General features: G+C 52.7%; 1 protein-coding gene across 1 annotated transcript in view; it reads right to left on the bottom strand.

The window, feature by feature from the left end:
• PREX1 (phosphatidylinositol-3,4,5-trisphosphate dependent Rac exchange factor 1) overlaps window positions 1–13,530 on the bottom strand; it is a 170,646-nt gene extending 157,116 nt beyond the window's left edge. Inside the window, exon 1 of the mRNA XM_020282061.2 lies at window positions 13,161–13,530. Within this exon, the coding sequence (XP_020137650.2) occupies window positions 13,161–13,382 (222 nt within the window). The 5' untranslated portion in view covers window positions 13,383–13,530. The remainder of the gene's footprint in view (window positions 1–13,160) is intronic.
• Between the last annotated feature and the right edge of the window lie 5,158 nt (window positions 13,531–18,688).

The following is an 18,688-nucleotide window of genomic DNA, read 5'->3' as shown; positions in this document are numbered from 1 at the left end:
AATGCAGGAAGGAAGAAGATGCGGTCGGCATAGCAGCCAGATCACATAATGCCTCCTAAGCCACAATAGGGAGTTGGGATTCCATTAACCACGGTGTTCTGCTCCTTCTACCTCCAGCAAAGAGTGGGGATGGGGGAAGACAGGACCCCTTAGGACTGTCACTGTCCCATCAAACGAACCAGAAGGACATGGCAAGATGTTGGATCTAAACCTTGTCAATAATTACATTAAGTATATGCAAGCTAAACAGTCTAATTAAAAGGCAGTGACTATCCAACTACATAATGCCTATAAGAGATGCGCTTGAAATATAAAGACACAAAGAGGCTAAAAGGAAAAAATTGGAAAACAGTAAGCATAAGAAAGCTGGCGTGGCTGTAGTAATAGCAGACAAGACAGACTTCAAGAAAAGGAGCATTATCAGAGATAAAGAGATGATAAAAGGGTCAATTAACTAGGAAGACATAATCATAAATGTGTATTATCAGCAACAGAACTTTAAAATATACAAAGTAGTAACTGACAGAACTCAAGAGCGAAATACACAAACCTACAAAATCACAGTTGGAGACGTTCACAGCCTCTCTCAGCAACTGGTAGAACAAATGGACCAAACATCAGTACAGATATGGAAGACCTGAACACTACCAACCACCTGGATCTAAAAATGACACTTGGGCTGGGCACAGTGGCTCATGCCTGTAACCCTAGCACTTTGGGAGGCCCAGGTGGGAGGACTGCTTGAGGCCAGGAGTTCAACACCAGCCTGGACAACATAGCAAGATCCCACCTTTACAAAAATAAATGAATAAATACACAAAATAAAATGGCAATTGTAGAACATTCTATACAACTGCAGAATACACACTCTTTTCAAAGGTACATGGAATGGTCACTAAGGTAGACCTTATGCTGGGTCATAAACCAAGTCTCGATCAATTCCAAAGGGCAAAAACCCCAGAGAACATATTCACTGAGTACAATAGTATCACATTAAAAATCACTAAACAATAAGTGATCTGGATGAGCCCCAATATCCAGAAAGCAATACAACCGGACTGGTTCTCCCCACCCCACCCTCAGAGGAAACAGCAGGCAAGATCTGGCATAAATGCCCCATGGCCAGGTTTCAGCCCAAGCCCTAGGTGGAGGGGACCACCAAGGGGGGCAGCTGCTCTGGGCTTATCCTCAACCATCCGATCGGCAAATCGTTTCCAGAGACGCTTGGTGGGATGTGTACCGTGTGAGAGAGACCACGTGCTGCCAGGGAAGTAACTGCACCCAGCTGCCCCACCTCGCTCGAATGAGCCAGAATGAGTCCGCCGGCCAGTCAGCTCACCTCACTCTGGGGCCGTCCTGGGCAGGGTCAGAGAGGGAGCAAACGAAACGCAAGTGGTCAAGAACACGCAATCCTGAGTCAGGTCACCATCAACCAAAATCTGAAGATATCCCCCCAGATCCCCACCTGCTTGGTACATGACCCATGGGTCCCATTCACCCAGACAGGGCTGTGAATGCGAATCCAGGTACGCTAGGTGAGGATGCACAACTGTGACTAGGTTGTGGCATGTAACAGAGGTAAAAGGGTTTTGCAGATGTATTTAAGGTCCCAAATCACTTAACTCAGTGGACCTGACCTACTCAGGTAAGGCTTTACAAGAGGACTAAGGGGGAAGAAGGGTGGGTTACTAGGCCCTTCCAGAAGGGAGATTCGAAACCAGGCATTCACCTGCAGGCTGTGAAGTGGCCACGGTGCGAGAAGGCCACACGGCTAACACACGAAGGCGGCCTCTAGGAGGTGACGCTAGCACTGGCCGACAGCCTGTAAGGAAACAGGGCCTCAGCCCCAAATCCCAGAGAGCTGAATTTTGCCAACAACCTAAAGCAGCGCCCCCCTCCGAGCCTCAGATGAGATCGCAGCCCGGCCAACGCCTTGATGGCAGCCTCGTGAGACCCTCAGCAGAAAACCCGGTGACACTGTGCCCATTCTGCTGGCCCACGGAAACTTTCAGGTGATAAATAAGTGCTGTCTGAAGCCACTAAATTGGTGGTAACTTGTTAAGCAACAACAGATAACTAATACACCAACTCTGTGTGATCTCAGGCAAGTGACCTCACCTCTTTGGGCCTCAGTTTCCTCATCTGCAAAACCATGAGGCTGCAAGCGAGATAGTATGCATACCCAACAAGTGGTAAGCAGTTTACTCTGTGTCCCTTCAGGTTCCTGGAGGGATTTCACAGTGGGAGAATGGGAGGAGCTTTCGTGTATTTTTGAGAAATTCACCTTCCCCCCACCCAGTCTTTGGGTGGATTCCCTGGAGAAAAAGTGAACAGCATCTTCTAGCTCCAAATTACAATCATCCCCGAGATGCTGTGGCACCCAACTTCCTTCAGAGTGCAGAGACCATGTGTCCAGGGCAAGGGTCCACTTGGGGAAAATGCTTACTGAAATAAGCAAGTCCCAGGAAGGATCTGAGGCAGCGTGCGCACGATGAGATGCTTTATATAACTTTCCCTGTGCAGGAAGTAGGAAAATACTAAGATTCTAAAACATACTTTTAAGAACCACTACCAATTACTGGGGCCTGACCATGTGCCAGGCACTGAGCCAAGTGCCCCAACACATTTTACAGATGAGGAAACCAAGGCTCAGAGAGGGAAAGCTCCTTGCCCAGGGTCACAGAGCCACTGAGGGGCAGATATAAGATTCAGGCGTAGACAATCTGGTCAGGACCCTGGGCACTTGAGCACAATGCCACACTGCAGAAAATTCTTACCCTCAGGCGACACCCACCCACATAACTTAGGTTAAAGGACACCAGACTATCACAGTCCCAGATCTGCAGGAAAGCCTACATGAAAATACTCAGCAGTTATGTAATTCAAAACAAGCATATCATACAATAAAACATAATTATATAGAGAGGAGCTTTTTTTTTCATTCTACAAATATTTAATGAGCATCTACTATGTGCCACACTTTGTTCTGGGTGCTGGAAAGACAATATGAATAAAACAGATAAAAATTCCCATCCCGGTAGAGCTGGCATTCCAGGGAGGGAAACAGAAACAGACAATAAACAATAAATAGGCCAGGCACGGTGACTCACGCCTGTAATCTCTGGGAGGCCCAGCCGGGTGGATCATTTGAGCTCAGGAGTTCGAGACCAGCCTGAGCAAGAGCGAGACCCCGTCTCTACTATAAATAGAAAGAAATTAATTGGCCAACTAATATATATAGAAAAAACTAGCCAGGCATGGTGGCGCATGCCTGTAGTCCCAGCTACTCGGGAGGCTGAGGCAGGAGGATTGCTTGAGCCCAGGAGTTTGAGGTTGCTGTGAGCTAGGCTGACGCCACGGCACTCACTCCAGCCTGGGCAATAAAGTGAGACTCTGTCTCAAAAAAAAAAAAAAATAGTACATAAGTAAAATGTCTGGTGCGTTAGCTAAGAAGTGGGGAAGCGGGGTGGTGGAGTGTCCTAGGAGACTTGGTAGAGAACACGACGTTTGAGCAAAGGCCTGAAGGAGGGGAAGGAGTGAGCCACAGGGGTGCCAGGGGAAGAGCACTCCAGACAGAGTGGGTGGAAGGGCCCTGGGGCGTGCGTGCTCGGAGCATGTGAGAAGGGCAAATGTGGCTGGGGGAGTGGGTAAGGGGTGGGAGCAACAGGAGGCTCTGGGGTTGGTGATGGGGAAGACCACACCATCTACACAAACCATGTATGCTTGAAGGGAGGGGGTTACAGTGCGTGAATATCTCCATGTATAAAACTGTGTGAGGAAACAGCAGTAAGAGAGGGCCTGGGAGAGGCCACAGGGGGCGGATCCCGCGGGACGTTCCAGCCATTCTAAGGGCTTTGCTTTTACCCCAAGTGAGACGTAACTGACCTGGGATCTAACTGGACCCCTCTGGCTGCGTAAAAAGAGAATGCACGTGGCAAGGGTGAGACCAGAGAAATCGCCCGCGACAGTCCTGGCCCCTCCCTGGCTGTGCGTCCTTGGGCAAACCACTTGGCCTCTCTGCACCTGTTTTCCTCACCCAGGAAGGGGGCCTGAAGAATAAATCCCCGGAAGACAGAGATGACAGCTGAGGCAGGCGAAGTGTTGTCCTGATGTTGTGAGTGGAGGGAGGAGTCAAGGGTCCTGCCAAACAGTCTTTAAGCATGCAAATTAGTTTCCTGAACAGAAAACAGGGGCGCCTTCCTCTGTGTCAGGAAGCAGGGCCCCTCTCACATCAGCAGCCCGCCCAGCCCCGAGGCAGCTACCTTCACATCCTGCCCACACCCTGGCTGCAAACAGGGGCCCAAACTCCACTCTGGGTCACAGGCCTCCTCCTCCAGGGAGCCTGCCCCGGTTACCTGGCGACACAGTACCCACAGGGAAGCTGAGACCCAGAGAGGGGACAGAACTATCCCCAGGTCACACAGCAACCTGGGAGCAGGCAAGGGATCTGTCTGGGGGGAGGGGGGGAGAGGTGTGGTCACCCCCCTGCTGGATGGGTGTCCAGGCCGGAGGCAGAAGGTGGCTGCTGAGATTTTGGAAAGACCACTGTGCAGTCCTGCTTTTTGGATCATCAGCTGAACCTTGCCACACCCCTACTGAAAACCCTGCAGGGGCTCCTCTTGCCACGAGGAACAAAACCCAAAGTGCTCGCCACACACATGAGGCCTGTGCAGCCTGGCCTCTACCAACCACACCGATATCATTCCCCCCCAACCCCGCCAGCCACCCTGGCCTCTCACTGTTCCCCAAACAAGCCAAGCATGGCCCTGCCTCAGGGCCTTTGCACGTGCTGCTCCCTCTGCCTGGAACACTCTGTTCTCAACTCTTTCCACAGGTGACTCCTTCTCCTCCTTCAGGACTCAGCTCAAATGTCACCTCCTCAGAGAGGCCTTCCTTGGCCATCTGGTCTAAAGTAGATGCTACCATCCCTATCACCAACATATTCTCATTTTATTTCCTTCTCTGTGCATCCACTCCCCAGCTGTGTAGACTAGGACAAGTTACTCAACCTCTCTGGGCCTTAGCTTGCCTATCTGCAAAATAGGTAAGATGACGTACCGACCTCAGAGGGTTGTCACAAGGGCTCAAAAAGAAATAATCCACACAAAGCACTTAGCACCATGCCTGGCACATAGTAGGGCCTCGGTGAATGTTATGATTATGATAACTCTTGCCCTTTCCACAAGTGCTCTCTTTTTATGTTGCCTGAAGATTCCCTGAGGACAGACACCTGTCCATCTTGTTCCAGCCACATGACAGCACCTGGCACAGTGCCTGGCACATAGTAGGTGTTGAGTGTCTACTTACTGAGTGAATAAGTGAACGAATGAATAAGAACACTGACTGCCCATACCCTGCCCTGGCCCTGGCCTCTATCCTCCCGAGAGAGGCTCCTTACGGAAGCCACTCCCCTCTCCCGCAAGGGGAAAAGTACAAGACCCCAGGTCCCAGTGACCGACGGCTACCGGCCCCCACCAGCCTTCAGCGCCCCTGTTCCTGCCAGCCTGAATCAGCCTCTCCTCCCCTGGCCCGGAATCAATGGATCGTCTGTCAGTTCCACCCTGGGGAAGGAACCAGGCGGGTAAACACAGATTGAGTGTCCAACCACAAGACAAAGGAGGAGCAAACAGATTCCCTTCTGGTCCTCAAGGAGCCAAGAAAATAAAAATAAAAGTCTACATGGAGGATGGGCACGATGGCTCACGCCCATAATCCAAGCACTTTGGGAGGCCGAGACAGGAGGATCGCTTGAAGTCCGGGGTTCAGAGACCAGACTGGGGAATGTAGCGAGAAGCCATCCCTACAAAAACATTTTAAAAATTAGCCAGACACGGTGGTTCATGCCCAGCTACTCAGGAGGCTGAGCAGGGAGTGCTGTTTGAGCCCAGGAGTTCCAGGCTGCAGTGAGCTACCATCACGCCACTGCACTTAAGCCTGGGCAACAGAGTGAGACCCTGTCTCAAAAATAAATCAAAAATCCAAACCAGAGGGCTCCGCTTCTTCCTCGGTGTTTCCTCATGGTGGAGCGGGGAGCCTGCAGCAGATCGTGGGGTGAGCCCTGCCTTTCCTCCGCACTCAGCCCTGCCAGGCACTTCCCACTCCTGTGAGGGCTAGGATCATCCCCATTTTGCAGATGGAGAAAGCGGGGCTCAAAGAGGCAAAGGGACGTGCCCAAGGTCATGCAGGGGCAGAGCAGAATCTGGTTCTAGAGCCCAAGACACACTGCTGGGGGAAAGCAGATCGCATCATGCTACTTACGTGAACACACACATGCATGCACATTGATCCCACACAGTCATATTTCAACAAAAGCCTGTAAGTGCCCCAAACAGTCTGGAAGCAGAACTGGTGGTCAAAAGAGGTTTTAGCCAAGTTGTTCTCAGCCAGGGCTACCCTGCATGCCCCACCCCGCCCCCAGGGTATCTAGCAATATCTGGAGACATTTGATTGTTCCCACTGGGGTAGGGGTGCCACTGGCATCTAGTGGGTAGAGGCCAGGGATGCTTCTCGACACCCTACAATGCACAGGACAGCCCCACAAAGAATGATCCAGCCCCCACATGTCCCCGTGCTGAGGGTTGGGAGAGAGGTGGGATTTGCCCCGTATCAGCTGCCAGGCCAGAAATGCCCTCTGTGGAGCCTCTTTAAGAGGGACCTTTGAGGCTGCTTAAAACACGAATGAATCCCCAGAGAAGGATGTGGGCCACTGAGCCCTCTCCCCAGGGCCCGAGGGCTGGAACCCTGACAAGCCGCATTGTGGGTGCCCTAAATCAGGGCTCATCCCTGCTCCGTGCTTGTCTCGCCTGCAAGACAAGGAGAGTCAGCCCCAATGACCCGCCTGGCTTCCTTTCAAGTTCTATGTCCCCTAAGCTCTAGGGCAAGAATCAGCTCCGACCTGGCCCTGTCGCTGCGGAATGAGGCTGGTGGACACAGCGCACAGGTTTGAGGGTCGGCCCACCCCATCGCCCACCTCCCGCCAGGATTCCGGAGAGCCTGTGTCTGCTGGAAAACAGAAAGGAAGTCACAAAAACTTGAGAAGTGGGGTTCTCTTGCAGCCAGGCACCACCTGCTTCAAAGACTTAACTCTTGCAAAACCTTTAAGGGAGAAGGGCTGTGAAACACACAGGATGTGGGTTTCTTATCTAAGGGAGTGGCCTCCAGCCAAACAGGTCTTGGCTTACTGCACAATAAACGGGGATCCTCTCCAAGAAAGGGGTGCCCTGAAGTCTCAAAAGCCAGGGACACCAACGCCATCCATCTCTTCTTAAAGGAACAGTTAAATGGTTACCATGGCAAACACCAGAATAATAGTAGATGGGCTTCCAGTATGCTTTATTTGAAGAACACACTCATTCAAATGCACGGATTCTGGCATCCCTGTTGGGCTGTCCTTCTTATGAGGACAAGGACCACATTTGCCCTGGTGATGGCTGCATTCTCACAGCCTAGAACACTGCCTGAAGCATACAGCAGGTGCTCCAGAAACACCTGCACACTGAGAAAAGCAGTCTGGTGTCTGCATGGCTTCACCTGCATGCAGCTGTCTGCCATACCCAAAAAGTGGGGCCCATCTCACTCCTGCTGACACTTAGGTTTTCATCATCACAAGATTTTCACTGACTTCCTGATCAAGTCCAGCCCAATACAAGATGGCCTGGCCCAGGCTCTCTGGCATCCTAAAGCTGAGATAATTTGGACCTTTTAGCTCAATCCTTGCCCACTTAGGCAGCCCAGAGGTCTCACAAAAGTAGTAATTTTGCACATGAACACAGCATCACATTGCAGCAATTGAAGGTCGTGGTAAAGAACATGGGCCATGCAGCCAGGCTACCCAGGTTCAAATGCCACCTCTGTCACGCTGTGTGATCTTGGGAAACTGACTTGGCCTCTCTGTGTCTTTCATTTGTAAAATGGGAAGCATAAGAATACCTGCAGCTTTTAGTACATAAGGAAGCTTTACACAGGGCTTGCAAATGTATAGATATTAGCAAATCATTGCGGTTGTTGTTGCTTTGATCTAATAATCACACTGGAAACACAATTCTTTCTGTTGGCGTTTTTAAATATATATATACACACACATATATGCATAATTTTATATGAAAAGGGGGTTACAAACAGTATTTCTTAGTACATTTTTTCCTTTTATATCTTTTTTTTTTTTTTTTTTTTTTTTTTTTGAGACAGAGTCTCACTTTGTTGTCCAGGCTAGAGTGAGTGCCGTGGCGTCAGCCTAGCTCACAGCAACCTCAAACTCCTGGGCTCAAGCGATCCTCCTGCCTCAGCCTCCCGAGTAGCTGGGACTACAGGCATGCGCCACCATGCCCGGCTAATTTTTTATATACATCAGTTGGCCAATTAATTTCTTTCTATTTTATAGTAGAGACGGGGTCTCGCTCTTGCTCAGGCTGGTTTTGAACTCCTGACCTTGAGCAATCCGCCCGCCTCGGCCTCCCAAGAGCTAGGATTACAGGCGTGAGCCACAGCGCCCGGCCCCTTTTATATCTTCATGGTTGCTTTTCTCCACTTCCTTTTCTCTGCGCTCCCGTAACCTTACCCATACGACACACACGAGTTTGGTTATTGTTTACCTCCCAAAAGCGGAATTGTGTTATGTATATTTCTTAGCATCCTACTTTTCACAACAGGACCACATGAAAATCCCCCAGGTCACTGGGGAGGTCACTCTGTCTCTGGCTGCAGAATCAAAGGCGTGCCCGCCCCACCGCCACCACCCCCACCCCAGCACGTCTCCCCAGTGCGAGGCTAGAAGGACAGAATCTTTCAAAAAACAAAAAATAGTGACAACGCAAAACCACAATTTCTTGTTTGGCAAGCAGAGCTCCAACGAGAAGAAAAACTTCGGTCTCCTTCCTCCGGAAAGCAGAACCAGGGCAAGCATTCTGGGAGCTTTCTGTCCACAATCTCTGTTCCTCAGAGACCCCAGCCGATTCAGGGCAGACCCTCTGGGTGCCTAGGGGTGACGGGTCCCTGTCCTCAGTCACAAGGAGCCTTCCAGAAAACTGCGGACTGACCCCCAGCCAAGGGTCTCTCTGCCCACCCACCTGTGCCCCCCTTGCTCCCCACCGCTGCCCGGCGGGCACACCCGCCATGGAGCCATTGGCACCTGCCCCGGAGGTCACTCCCTGTGCAAGCAGAGACCCTGAGCCAATCCAACCAAGAGGCAGGTGGGCCCAAGGCTTACTCAGGCCTCGGGAGCCTTTGAGCCCCAAAGAGACAATCTCATTGCTGCATATCCCCAAAAAAGTCACCACAACATTCCAGACCCCCAACATTCCTCGCACTGTTATAAGAGCTTTACCTCAGGCTCGTCCAAGCTCCGTGACACCTCTGTGACGCAGCTGCTGTACTATGCCCATTGTAAAGAAGGGGCAACTGAGGCACAGAGCAGGTCAATGACCTGCCAGGGTCACCTACAAGTTGGTGTCGGGGAAAGCCAGGACCTGAACCCCAGCAGACTGGCTCCGGAGCCCCACTCAACCCTCACGCCACAAACAGACACAGAGCACAGAGGAGGAACCCGCAGCCTGCCATTCCCAATCTTCCACATTCCGCCCATTCTGCAGATGAGAGAACAGATGTCACAGAGGGGAAGTAACAGGAAGAAGCACAGAAGGAGGTTAAGGGTCACAGAGACCTGGGTTCAAATCCCAGTTCTGCCACCTTAACAAATCATGTGCCAAGCCCTTATTTTACAAGCCAGAGGCAGTCTGCAAGGTGGCTGGGGACATGAGTTCTAGGGTCAGGCAGCCTGAGATCAAATCCTGGCAATGCTGTCTACACGACCCAGGGCAGCTCACTTAAATATGCTTTGCCTCGGTTTCCTCCTCTGTTAATGAAGGTAACAACAGCGCCCCCTTCATAGAGAAGATTAAATGAGTTGACACATGCAAAGTGCTCAGAATGGTAAATGATAAATAGGTGTCAGTTTCTACACAGTAATGATTGTCATTGTTTTCATCGTGACTAACACTGCCCAAGAGCACGGCCAGGGCTTCTAAATGCGGAGATCCAAGGTTCCAAGTCAAAAAGCAGGCACTGTCTCCCACAACTCCTATGGTGGCCTCCAAGACAGACAGATCCAGCATCTGGATGAGAGGGGCTGTCCTTGCCTTTTCACGATTCTTTAATAAATGCACACAAAACACCAAACTCACAGGACCCCTTGTGCAATCCCATTCCTGAAGAAGATGGGAAAGATGGTGAGATTCTGGAGAACCGCAAAGCCCCAGGCCCGGAACCAAATAAAACCGCTAGATCCTGTGGCTGGAACTTAGAGGGTCAAAAGGAAACTCACTCAGAGCCCCCTGTCCTCCTTTCACTGTTGACTGGGACCTCACTTCCTCCAGGCAGCCCTCCCTGACCACCCTTGCTCTCTGCATGCTGAAATCCCATAACCCTACTATCAAATAACAATCATAATAATTAGTATTTATATACCTTACTACTTGCCAGGCACAGTTCTACATGCTTTATATCAACTTATGTCTCACTTATCCTTTTTTGAAAAACCTGTAAAATAGGATCTATTATCATCTCCCATTTTACAAATGAGGAAAGCAAGGCTCAAAAAGGTTAAGCCACTTGCCCAAGGTAACAAGTCCAAGGACTTAACCCTAAGCACTCTGGCTCCAGAGCCCAGCCTCGTACTTGGATTTTTTTAAATGCCCGTTTTGCCACCCTCAACTAGACTGTCCCCTCCTGGAGGGCAGGAGCCAGACCTGGCTTCTCGGCACCTCCCACAACGCTCAGCCTATCACAGAGGCGGCCTTTCCAGTGGCTGACAGCACCTCCAAACCAGGGGCACAGGAAGGCCAGCGCTGAAGGCCTGCCTCCACCACATGGAATTAAAAGCAAAGGGGGATTACCATGCACGCTTCCGAGCCAGGAGGCAGGGGGGAAAATCCCTCAGCAAGTACAGAGGCTGGGAAGAGAGAGTGGGAAGAAGAAGAAAATCACAACCTGCAGGCTGCCAGCCTCCTGCCATGGAAAGCCGCGGTAATTAGCAGTTCCCGGAGCTCTATTCCCCAGGTTTTCAAAACTAAAAGGCCTTCCTTGGGTTGTTTAGGGGCCATTCCTCATGGAGCAGGACTCCTGAGGCTCGCAAACGAGGTATGGCTGGTCAGGTTACACAATCAGTCCGTTTCTGTCACTAGCTTGGGGACACACAAAAGGACAAGGCAGGAAGCAAACCTGGATCCCCCCTCCTCCTATTATTTTACAGGTAAGGAAACTGAGGTCAGGACAGGTGGCGTGATTGGTCCAAGACACATGTCAAAGGCAGAACCAACTCATCTCAAAACTGACACATCAACAACAACAAAAAATGTGATGAGCTCGGCATATTAAAAGTGTCAGGAGGCAATGTGGAAGTAGAGAAATCTTTTTTCCCCCCGTTTCTTTAAGCATAAGAATGGTTGACTCCAATCAATTTCCATTATTCCAGCGTCCTCCAACTCAACACGTGGACGATTTAAAACCACAGCTCATCACACACAATCTGTATCTTTTCTGAAAGGAAACACACCATCTAGGGCAGGGGTGTAGGAGGGAGAGGTATATTTTTTTCCCATTAATATAAAAATTGGTTTGTGTTTCCTGTTTCTCTTCCAGACTCAGGAGCGGGAGTGGCTCAGAAGGAGAAGTGAGGAGTTCCCTAGAATTTGACATTGCTCAAAGATACCGGGGCTGTCTGCATCTTTAATTCAGAAACTGCCAGCTTCAAATTGAGCAGATTCTTCCCACCCCCCACATCCCCCAAAACTGTGAGAGAGGAAGACATGGGAAAGAGAGCCAACCCTGCCTTACTCTTATAAGTCGTTCTAGAAGGGTCCTTTGGCCAAATGGTTTTCAATGCCTCTGTACAGCCCCCCTCCCTACCCCCCACACCCCTCCTTTCACAGGAGAAGGGCTCTGGGGCTCCCTTCTCCCTGGGTTGAAATCCCGATCCCCTAAGCCAGGGGAGCCCCAGAGGGTCCCAGAGTCTGTCTCTTTGCCCCAGAGACTGGGAGCTGCAGAGCCTGGCTCTGGGGTCTCTGAAAGAGCCACCCCCGCATCAGCCCTTCCTGAACCAGGATTAAAAGACTTCCTCGAGCAGGGGAGGGGAGTAAATGAGGTCCCAGCAGGAGGCATGGAGATTAAAGGCCCTGCAGTCTCCTAACTTCCACCCCAGGCTCTACCTCTGTCCCACCCCCGCCACCCCCTAGCCAGTTTTCTCACTTCCTAGGAGAGTAGGGAAGTGGCCCCTTCCTCTCTCACACAGAAAAAAATAAAAAGAAACACAGCATAGAACAGGGTTTAGAGCAGCCGCTGGGACTGCTTCAGTTCAAAGCCCGGTATCCCGACTTAACCAACTGTGTGATCCTGGGCGAGTTACTCAGCCTCTCTGGAGCTAAATCCTCCGCATCTAAACACTGGGGGAAATTCCCGTCCCTACCTCATGGGCCACTTGTGAAACCTGCTAGTTAATGACACGTGCAGGGTGCCCGGCACATAGCAAGCGCTCAGCTGTTATTTCACAAAGTCTGAGCCTGTGGTTTTGCAACTTGGAGAATGAGGGGGAGGGGAGGTTAGGGAGGCTGGACTGCCGAGTCGTGAGTTCGAAACCCACTCTCCCCGAACTCCAGCAAACGTGTGCATGGGAGATTCTACCCTGGGGTTTTGTCAGTTTCGATCCCTCCTCCCGGCCTCGGGTTTTATCCTACGCTATTCGGGACGGGGCCTCTAGCATTCCTAAGGTCTGTCCTGGATGAGTAGTCTGTGGTACAGCAGGCGGCGAAGTTGTTCCCGGGAAAACGACGCAGGAGCGAAAGCTCCCGGCGCCGGGGTTCCAGAGCCCCTGCCTCACGGATGTAACTAATTTTAAAACTATTCGCAAGGCGGGGAGAGGGAGGAAAAGACAAAAGGGCAGCGCGCGCAGGGTGGGAAACGGCGTGCGGGAGACCCCGGGTCGGGACGGGCGCGGGCGGGCCGGGGAGGCGACAGCACAGCTCCGAGCAGCCGGGTCTCCCCCACTTCTCCGCGCGCCCCGCGGGCGCCCCCGCGGCGACTCCGGACCCCGGGGTCCGCGGCCACAGGGAGCGGGGGCCGCAGCCGCGGCCGGCGGCGGAGCGAAGGCTGCCGCGCGCGGGCACACTCACCGACTGCAAGAAGCGCAAGGTGCCCACGTAGTCCCTCTCCGTGCCCAGGATCTCGTTGAGCACGCAGAGGCGGAGGCGCAGCTGGCGCTCCGACTCCCGGGCGGCCGCGCACGGGCCGGAGCTGGGCGCAGAGGCGCCGGGGGTCCGGGGATCCGGGTGGGCACCGTCCCCTGCCCCGTCGCCGCTGGGGTCGCCGCCGCCGCTGCCGCCGGGTGCCTCCATGCTGGCGCGGCCGCGCGGCGCCGGTCCTTGCCCCGCGCGGAGACCGTGCGGATCGGCGACTCAGGCGTCCAGGCGCCCCATCCCGGACGGGGCGCGCCGGCTGGCCGGGCTCAGCGGCGGGCCGGGCGCTCGGCGCGGCGGGCGGGACCGGGGGGCGGGCGGCCCGGCCGGGGGCGGAGGCAGCGAGCGGAGGCTGGCCCAGGGCGGGAGGGGGCCGGCCCTCGGGGCTCCCAGACGGCCGGCCCCGCCGCCGCCGCCGCCCCCGCCGCCCAGGGAGCGTCTGCCAAGTGCCACGCCGCGCTCGGCCGCAGAGGCGCTCCGCGCGCGCACGGGCCCTGCAGACGCGCCGCGGCGCTCGCGCCTACGTCGGAAGCTGGCGCGGCCGGGCGGGCGCCCCCCGGAAGGGCCCGCGCAGCCGTGCGGGGCGCGCCGACTCCGCGCCCGGACGCGTGGCGCCTCGCGCGCGCGCGGGCCGCGCCACTCCCGCTGGCACTCGCGACGCCCGCCGCGCGCAGCCACACGCACGCGGGTCCGGCCGAGGAAGCCCGGGTCGGAGCGGCCTGCGGCGGAGCGGCGCGGAGCAAGCGCGCCCCCGCCGGCCTGGGAAGAAAGGGGGCGGCCCCGCCGGGAGGCGACGGCTCCTCCCGGGGACCCCGGGCCCTTGCGTGCCCTCGGGCGCTGCCACGACCTTGGGAAGAAACGTGCACGGCTCGCGCTAAACCGCACTTTTCCCTTTCCTTCTTCCTCAACTTCTTTGCCCCGTGGCCCTGCCCTTTCCACCTCTCCCAGAAGAAATTATTATCCGCTCTCAGTTATTGATCAGTGGCAGGTGCCCTGCCCCCGCCCCGCCTCCATCCCCCACCCCGCAGCTTCTAGTCGGGCTGCCTGTGCTGCGTGACCTTGATAATTGAGCCGCTCCACAAATGTCCTCACTCGCCTTACAGGAAGGTATGGAGAGGTGAGGGAGTTCTGGGGCCTAGCGTCCGTTGCGCAGGTTCGAATCCCAGCTCCTCCCTAGCTGGATGACCTTGGGCTGGTTTCCTTGCCTCAGATCCTCAGTGTTGTTTTTATCAATACTAAGGAAATAATAATAGCACCTGGCCGGGCGCACTGGCTCTTGCCTGTAATCCCAGCACTCTGGGAGGCCCAGGCGGGAGGATCGCTTTAGCTCAGGAGTTCAAGATCAGCCTGACCAACAGTGAGACCCCCATCTCTACTAAAAATGGAAAAAATTAGCCTGGTGTGGTGGCAGGCACCTCTAGTCCCAGCTACTCAGGAGCCTGCGGCAGAGGATGGCTTGAGCCCAGGAGTTTGAGGTTGCTGTGAGCTAGGCTGATGCCAGGACACTCTAGCCCAAGGGACAAAGGGAGACTCTGTCTCAAATAAATAAATAATGGCACCTAGCTCATAGGGTCCTGAACAGGGCTATGTGTTAATCCGTGGGAAGTCCTTGGAACAGTACCCAGCACCTAGATAGTTTGCTGTAAACATTTCTTATTATTATTGCGTGTGTGAACTGCCTATTTGGCCTAGCCCCACTGTACCCATGTGATCCCTAACCCACTCCTCTTGCCAGACCAGAAGACTGTATTGTCTCTGCAGTGGATGAGCTGATTTCACACAATATCCTCCTCTAGACTATAACCATTTTGGGATCGTGAATATTACTGCTTTTTAATCTCTGTTCCAAACACCTAGGACTTTTCTCCCATTGGCCTCTGGGTAAATACTGCAAGTGCCTAAGGACACAGGGAGAGGACAGGGTGGCTTCTGCCCACCCTGAGCTCTGTTTCTTTGGGATCATAGGCCAGGTGGCATTTGACTGGAGTAGCTCTTGCTTCTGACCTTAGAATGGTCATGACACCTCTCTGAGCCTCAATTGCCTCATCTTTAAATTAATCCTCTCCACCACAAGGACAGAGCCTAGTGGGAGCAACATGGGCCACGGAATGAAACAGGCTTGCATTTGTATCCCAGCTTCAGATCTAACCGCCTGGGTGACGTTGGCCAAGACACTTCATCACTCTGAGCCTCTGTTGTCCAATCTGTAAACTGGGAGTCTTTGTGAGAGCTAAGTGTATGTAATGCAGTTTCTCAACCTCAGGACTGTTGACATTTGGGATCAGATAATTCTTTGTTGTGGGGAGGCCACCCTGCACATTGTAGGACATTCAGCAGTATCCCACACCCACTAGGTGCCAGTAGCACTCCCTCCCCAGTTGTGAGAACCAAAAATGTCTCCCAGCATTGCCGAACTTCCCCTGGGGAACAGCATCACCCCCAGTTGGAAGCCACAGATAGAAGATACCTCGCACAGATAGCTGGTACACAGTAGGTGCTCAGCAAAGGTTACTCCCCTTCTCAGCCCTTGGCCAAGAAAGGTTAGCTTCAAGTTCACACACAACTCCCATGCTTCACCCAAGACTTGGCCCCACCCAAAAACATTTCCACATTTGGGGATGGAGCCCACCCTGGCCCACCCCCATGTCTCAGCCACTCTGTTACTCTCTCAGATTCCTTTGGGATATTCCTCTCCCTCCGTCCTCTTCCACTGAAAGATGAGACAGCTTTTACTAAGGTACTTAAGCTCTCTGTGCTTTATCAGTGAACTGTGGATAGTGCCAGTACCTACGTCACAAGGTTGTGGCAGGATTCCTGAGTGAATACACAGAAGGTGCTCAGAGCACATAGTAAATGCTCAGTAAGTGAAGGCCTTTGTTTATTCAACTCATGGACTGAGTAATGCATTAGGATGCATTTGGCTGCAAGGAGGAGAAAAATGGACTTAAAACATAAGGACATTATTTATTGAGCAGGAAGTCCAGAGGAGGTTGGTTCCTGAGGCGGCTCAGGACTTGGTATCATTGTGACCATGTCACCTTTGACACTGCTATCCTCACCATGGTGGCCTTTTCTCCCAAGGGTTGGGGCCTCAGAATCACAAAAGGGCTGCTGAAACAAATACATCACCTCCTCACCCAACAATTCCAAAGCAGGAAAGCAAACAACAAAGGGGACTCTCTCTCCTCCATGCCTCTTCTTTCGGGGAGAAAAAAACTTAAGTCCCCAGCAGATCAGAACTGGGTCAGAAGTCACCAGCCTTGAATGTGCCTGACCCAAAGCAAAAATTGCCACCATCAACTAAGAACTTCCTGCTCCATCCCCTGGCACATGGCTGCCTGGACAACTTGGAGTTCTGTTGTCATGAGAGAAGGGGAACTAGTGTGGGTGGGCATCTAAAAGTGTCTGCCTTAAGCACCTACTGCGTGCAGGGCACTGAGTGAGGTGCTGAGGCTGCAGAAGTGAACCAACCAACCAGGCTGGGGCCCTGGTGGAGCCAGCATTATACAAGCAGGGGCATGGATGATGATGAATTCAGCAAAGACAGGCAGCAAGTTCCTTCCCTCATTCACTCAACAGGTATGTCCCGAGGGCCTACTATGCTCCAGGCTGGGATACAGTGGTGAATGCAACAGGTAAGGTCCCTGCCACCCTGGCACATCCAGTCCAAAGCAGGGGGAGAAGGACAATCACCAAATAAACAAGATCCTTTCAGCTTCTCTAAGGCCCGCAGCAATGGACCTGGGAAACCAGAGTTTTTCGGTGGCACCTCTGGGACTCTGCCTCAGGTCACTGCCCACCCCAGGTTTCATGACTCAGGGCGCTCAGCCTTGGCAGGATCAGCGGGGACTCCCTCGGCTCAGGGCTTGGCTGCCTCCCAGCTCCTCCTGGCACAGACCGACTCCCTGAACCAAACATGACTAAGCACTCACAAGCTGGGGGAGGCTTTCTTTTCCTATCCCCATGTCAACCTTGGCCTCTCCTGCTTTCTTCTGCATCACTCCCAGCCACTCCCTCCAGGAATCCCGTGGGGAGCCCTTAGGTCCCAGGCATGTGTCTCAGAGCAGGGCCTAACAGTCTGTAGCTGGGTAACATTTGCCAAAAAACAGGGAGGAAGAAGAAGAAAAAAAAAACTTTCGGGGGAGGAAATAACATGATGATAACGATAGGGAAATTCTCTTAGAGTTCCCACTGCCATGTACTTCGCAAATAGTGGGAAATACCATTTTGTTTTTGTTGTGTAAGTTTCACAGCTGGGGTGGGGAAGATTCTGCTGCTTGGAAACATCAGAGTTTCTTGTTCCCTGACAAAACCCTATCAGGTTCGACCAGCTCAGGATTTCAAGGCCCCCTTCCCAAGGTCTGTTTAAAGGAAAATCTAATTAAGATAAAGCAAGGAAAAACAAAGGCCAATTTTCTTTCCCATTCCAAGTAGAATGAGCCAGGTGGGAAGTGGGTTCCTGGACTGCCCAGGCATCTCCCAAATGCAAATCAGTGCTCAGTGAGTCAGGCCAGCAGCCCAGAGCCAGGCTGTTCCCCTTTCTGAGCACCAAGAGCAGCTTTCTGAGAAGGGTAGCGAGGCCTCTCCACCCTTGGAGTTGGACAGAACAGCTGGACAACTGAACCCAGTGCGAGACACACAAGCTAGGGTTCATTTCTTCAGACCAAAATAAAATCCTCTTCCTAATAGTCTTAGTTGAGCCACCCGTGACTGCACAAGTCAATCTCCAAAGGAAGCCTTGCTGGGCACAGTGGCTCATGTCTGTAATCCCAACACTTTGAAAGGCCACGCAGGGAAGATCACCTGAGACTAGACCAGGCTGGGCAACAGAGCAAGATCCCATCTCTACAACAAATAGAAAAATTCATCAGGCATGGTGGCACATGCCTGTAGTCCTGGCTATTCAGGGAGGCTGAGGCAGGAGGATCACTTGAACCCAGGAGTTCGAGGCTGCAGTGAGCAATGATTGCGCCACTGCACTCCGGTCTGGGCAACAGAGCAAGATGCTGTCTCTAAAAGAAAAGGGTTCAGGAGGCTAAGGCAGGAGGATCACTGGAGGCCAGGAATTCAAGGTTGCAGTATTTAGTGTTCATGCCTGTGAATAGCCACTGCTCTCCAGCCTGGGTAACATAGCAAGACCCCATCTCTAAAAATAAATAAATAAAATATTTTTTTAAAAAAGAAAAGGCTTCAGAAAGAAATTGGTGCAGAGAAGGTAAATTCTGCAATTTAGTCAAGGCTAGAGATTGACCTGGATGAAGTATCTTGAAATTCTGCAGCCAGGAATGCCAGATGGTTTCAACAGACATACTGGATACACATTTATATGTCTGGGGTTTTTTTTTTTTGCCCCCAGTTTGTTTCCTGGACTGAAAGCTCAAAAATAGGGCTGCCCAGTCCAAATCCAGACACCTGGCAGCCCCAGTGGTAACTTTTACTGAAAGCTGACAGTTTCCTCTTTAACC

The sequence above is a fragment of the Microcebus murinus genome, chromosome 16 (genome assembly GCF_040939455.1).
Source record: "Microcebus murinus isolate Inina chromosome 16, M.murinus_Inina_mat1.0, whole genome shotgun sequence".
NCBI classification, from domain to species: Eukaryota; Metazoa; Chordata; class Mammalia; order Primates; family Cheirogaleidae; genus Microcebus; species Microcebus murinus.
This window is presented reverse-complemented; position numbering and strand designations above follow the sequence as displayed.